General features: G+C 39.4%; 1 protein-coding gene and 1 non-coding gene across 2 annotated transcripts; one reads left to right on the top strand and one right to left on the bottom strand.

Annotated features, from left to right (window-relative positions):
* Nucleotides 1-1,828: 1,828 nt before the first annotated feature.
* On the bottom strand, nt 1,829-3,086 carry LOC125370423. The gene is made up of 3 exons (XM_048375802.1): nt 2,351-3,086; nt 2,147-2,247; nt 1,829-2,029 (listed from the first exon to the last, which is right to left on the bottom strand). The coding sequence occupies exons 1-3, from the start codon at nt 3,084-3,086 to the stop codon at nt 1,829-1,831; spliced, it is 1,038 nt and encodes a 345-aa protein (XP_048231759.1).
* Nucleotides 3,087-3,697: 611 nt separating this feature from the next.
* On the top strand, nt 3,698-3,804 carry LOC112534469. Its single transcript, XR_003078755.1, has one exon. It is a non-coding gene; the product is annotated as a small nucleolar RNA R71 (small nucleolar RNA).
* Nucleotides 3,805-5,159: the final 1,355 nt, after the last annotated feature.

Genomic DNA, 5,159 nt, shown 5'->3' with positions numbered 1-5,159 from the left:
AAGAAAATTCCCTCAATGCAGCTGCACAAAACCTGTTTACCATAAGCTTGCTCATCAATCTCATCTTCACTATTGTGAATAAATGAATACCAAAATCAAAAGGTATTTCTAAGTTGCTCAAATCATCTAATGGTATTCAAAAGTTCATGTAACCTCAACAAGTATTACAGAGCAAAGTTCTAGAAACAACATTAAGTACAGCGCACACTCAAACAAGAAAAATCATGAGCACAATTTGCAATGAATGCTCAGATTTTGGTTCGAAAACTCATGTTTGAAATGGCTAAAATTTGCAATTGCTTCCCAGACTTATCAATTGAATCATCACATAAATTGTATAGGAGATTGGCATAATCAAAGTTCAAAGATGAAGGTTGTAAATTTGCAAGGAACTCAAGCAACACCGGTTTAACCCGGCCAAATTGACATATCGAATACGGTGAAATTACTTTCTAAGAATAAAAATCGAGAGGGATAATCAATTACTAGTGTGTGAATTAAGTCATTAATTACGAAAGAATAAACTAAGCTTAAATGTCATGAAAAACCTAGGTCCTAACATCCTAAGAATAGTCCATTATCATTGCCTAAACAATCAAGGGATAAAACCATAGATACCCACCCCACACTTGAGTATAACACTGTCCACAATGTTAGAAAAATAAAATCGGGTATATTACATAGCTAGCACATTAAAAGAGTGAAGATCATATTATATGTACATAGTATGAAGGCAAAGGAAAGTGTTCCACTAAAATAAGATAACATGAAAGCAAAATGAAAGAAAATAAAATAAAACAAAAATGCACAAAGAAATGAAAATAAAATAAAATAAAATTAAAAATAAAGAAAGAAAATAAGGAAAAGGAAAAGAAATAGAGCATAAATTTTTGTCAATGCTAGTAGTCTGCCGAAGGCGCATCCTCACTAGCTGGATCAGCTAGAGGGTGAGGAGTAGGGGAAAGCACTGAAGGAGGGGGCAGTGGTGGTGGCACAGGATCCGTGAAGCAACCTACTAGATCAAACTCGATATCATCGATGAATCACCGATTTTGTGCTCCGGACCATGCTGAACCTTGAAGCTTCCTCGATGTGCTAGTTCACCACGGGCGAGGGCATGGCCGTGCTGGTCATGTTGCCGCTAGTGTTGGCCTCGGAAGCCATGGTGGACGGCTGATTTTCCAAACTCTTCATGTGCCTGCTCATCACGGGTAGGACTCCGGCCGTGCTGATCAGCACGGCCTAGGGATCCAACCTGTAATGCCCATGGAAACCATAGTGAACCACTTAAATCTAAGCTTGTCTTCGACATCTCAAACCGCTAAACTCCTTACCTACATTCAACACACATATGTACTTATTTAGACTATAATTCAAGTAGAATGTATCAAACAGGGAAGTATGTCTTCACCCATCACCAAAAATTTGACTTAAGTTATTAAAACCCTAGATTCATATAATTAGGTTTAGTCACTAAGTAAGTGCTCTAACTACCATAAAAAATGCAAACGACTGATAAAATAAAAAGAAAAACATAAAGCTAAATATGGGAATGGCTCCCAAAAGCGTTTCTTTTTGGTTCTCGAGTCATTTAGCTGGACTTGGTTATAACTCCCTTCATGTGCGGGTTTGACATATGCTGCGATTTAGCTATCGGGTTGTGGGTCCTCAGAATATTAGCAGTCCTCCAAGCAACCACTTTTTGGTACTTTATTCAATTGGTCAATGTCCTTTCCCTCACATCAATTGTCAAGTCTACTGCTGGAATGACAGATAGCCCGTTATCCTCATCCATATACGCATAATCAAGACGCTGTGGAAGCTCTATCTAATCGAGAACTAGCAGTTCCTCTAGTGATGGCCTCAACTTCTGCACACCTATCCTGTCAATCACAGTAAACTCATCAGTATTTCTGTTTGGCTCATTTGCTAACATAAATTCAAGCTGCTCCAACACTTCCTCATTTGACAGCTCATGCTTTTCTCCCCTCGGCAAAGTGCCATGTAGAGGGTCTTCAACTAACACCTCCTACAATTGTGTCTTAATATCATTGTCAATTACATTAACAACATACACAACATTATTATAATCTAAAGACTGGCATATAGGATTATGCAAGTCAAAGGTGACAGTCTCATCCCCTACCCTAAGTTTTAACTTTCCATCACAAACATCTATCATTGCCCTAGATGTTGCAAGAAAAGGTCTTCCTAAAATTAAGGGTACACTATTCTCACCATCCATGTCTAAGATCACAAAATTGACAGGAAATATAAATTTATTTACTTTTACCAGCACATTCTTTGCAATACCCCTAGGATACTTAACAGATCTATCAGCTTTGTATACTCATCCTAGTGGGTTTGGTCTCTCCCAGCCCCAATTTTATAAACAGGCTGTACGACATTACATTGATTACAGCCCCTAAATCAGCTAAGGCATCATTAACAGATAAGTTACCTATAATACAAGGAATAGTAAAACTCCTTGGATCATGTCGCTTCTCCGGTAACTTATTCTGGAAAATTGCCGAACATTCCTCGTTTAATGTCATGCATGCCGAGTCCTTAAACTTCCTCTTATTGCTAAGAATCTCCTTTAAGAACTTCGCATACCGAGGCATCTGGAAAATAACTTCAACAAAAGGTAAATTTATATGCAATTGTTTAAAAATGTCTAGGAATTTACCAAACTGCTGCTCGACTTGCGCCTGCTTTAATCTAGCAGGGTATGGGATTTTGGGCTGGTATTCCCTTAATGGAACCTCCTTTGCCTCTTCCTTCTCTAGTTCCTTTGCCTTGGTAACTTTAACTTTCCTGCTTGAATCTACCTGCGCATCAGCATTAGTGTTAGAAATAGAAGAAGGACTGGGAACAAATTTACCTGGTCGCAACATGATTGCATTCACATGCTCCTTCGAGTTAGGCTCTGTAGTGCTAGGAAAAGTCCCTGGCTGCCTCTCAGCCAACATCTTAGGAATTCGCCCAATCTGACTCTCCAAGTTCTGAATGGACGCTTGCTGATTTCTAAGAGCACTATCAGTCTGCTCAAACGTCGTCTCGGTAGATGTGATAAACTTTATCATCAGCTCTTCCAAGTTAGATTTCTTCTTGGCTGGTAGAGGAAGCTGTGATGGTCCAGCCTACTGTTGCTGTGGTGGCTGCTAATGCAGTCTTTGAAAGCCTAGTGGACCTTGGGCATTATTATTTCTCCAACGAAGTTTGGATGATTTTGCCAACCGGGGTTATATGTATTGTTGTACAGGTTTTTCTACTGTCTAGGTGCATTGCCCATATAGTCTACATGTTCAAGGTCAATAGAAACAATAGAAGATGAAGAATTAGAAGGTGAAGCAAACATACCTCCCGCATTACAGTTGGTAGTGCGAGCCACCATAAAACTCGTAGCTTATCTAGGCTGCATGAACCGGCATCTGAAGCTGGTCTAATTTCTTGGTCAAAAGTTCCACTTGAGCTGCCAAGGCTGCTGTGGAGTCTAGCTGGTTGACCACTCCCTACTTGACTGGCCGACTCCTAGAGGATTGCCACTGGTAGTTGTTCATGGCCATCTCCTCTATCAGATTTTGTGCATGCTCTGGCGTCTTACTATTCAGGCCCGCCTGCTGCAGTGTCTACCATCTGCCTAGTAGCGAGGTTCAAACCGTTGTAGAAGGTCTGGACCTGCATCCATACTGGTAGTCCGTGGTGCGGGCAACATCGGAGCAAGTCTTTGTACCTCTCCCAAGCATCATACATGCTCTTATCATCGAACTGCATAAAAGAAGATATATCATTTCTCAATCTAGCAGTTTTAGCAGGAGGAAAGTACTTATATAAAAATTTCTCAACTAATGATCTCCATGTCGTAATAGTGTTGGCTAGGAGTGACTGCAGCCATCTTTTCACTCGGTCCCTCAAAGAAAAAGGAAACAGCCTCAACCGAATGGCATCATCAGTTGTTCCATTTATCTTGAAGGTGTCGCAGATCTCCAAGAAGTTGGCGATGTGAGCATTTGGATCCCCGCTCGGTAGTCCCCCAAATTATACACTATTTTGGACCATTTGTATCATGTTTGGATTTATTTCGAAATTATTGGCCACCAATGGTGGTTGCAATATACTCGTCTGTGTCCCCTCAAGAGAAGGTCTAGCAAACTCGTACATTGTCCTGGTTTCATCTGCAGCCTGGTTGTCTCCCATCCCTACTGGTTTATTCACAGGGCTTCAATCTCTATCCGCACCTCCTCTTCTTCTTGCATGCACTTCCTCAATAAACGGATGGATCGCTCTGGTTCAGTAAGAGGGTCTACAGGAGTAGGATTAGAGCGCCTGGTCATAAACTACCTGAAATAAAAAAGGCAGCAACCAAAGAACACAGGAATGAATAAAATAATAAAGAATAAAAAAATGAATAGATAGAAGTTAAAAATGGCTAGATTAACACAAACACAAATTCACTTTAGTTTAGATAAAAGTTTCCCCGGCAATGGCGCCAAAAACTTGATAGGATATTTCTATAGCTACAATATAAGGCAGTGAACCTATCAATGCAGACTAACACTAATGGCAAGTATCAAGGTCGTATTCTCGGGAAATGGTGATCCTAGAACTACTGTAGCATCTTATGTTATCTAACCTTAATAAATCGATGAAGTTGTTATCCTATGATTATATGAAAGCTAAGTGATTAACTAAATGTCAGACAGTCTGGAAGGATTTCGTGAAACAATCTAAGGAAAAAGCAAACCCAAGGGGACCTAAGCTAGTTGGATTTTAGTGAAGGTAGAGATTATATTGATTACCAATTGTGATTACCCGTGGATAAATTCTTAATTGAATTCAGTCTCCCTATCGAAATAACCAAATTCCCAAACCTAAGAACCTAAAGTTGGAATCTCTTCCTAAAGATCGATTATTAAGTTAGCATTAAGCTTTAATCCGCCTCTATTAAGCTTTGTTAATTCTTAATCCAGCTAGTCAATCATCCTTATCTCTAAGTGATCATTAACCAGTTCTTGCTATTCAAATTTCCAATTGCTAAATAAATTTCTCAATTATAAAAAACAATCTAAACACCACACTCACAATGTCTCATGAATAATGTGATTTCTCATTAATAATGAAAGCAAGAAGAAACAAGCATTGATAATCAAAGTCTC

This window comes from Ricinus communis, chromosome 6, assembly GCF_019578655.1.
Source record: "Ricinus communis isolate WT05 ecotype wild-type chromosome 6, ASM1957865v1, whole genome shotgun sequence".
NCBI lineage: Eukaryota > Viridiplantae > Streptophyta > Magnoliopsida > Malpighiales > Euphorbiaceae > Ricinus > Ricinus communis.
The sequence above is the reverse complement of the archived record's forward strand: the minus strand, read 5'-3'. Positions and strand labels throughout refer to the sequence as shown.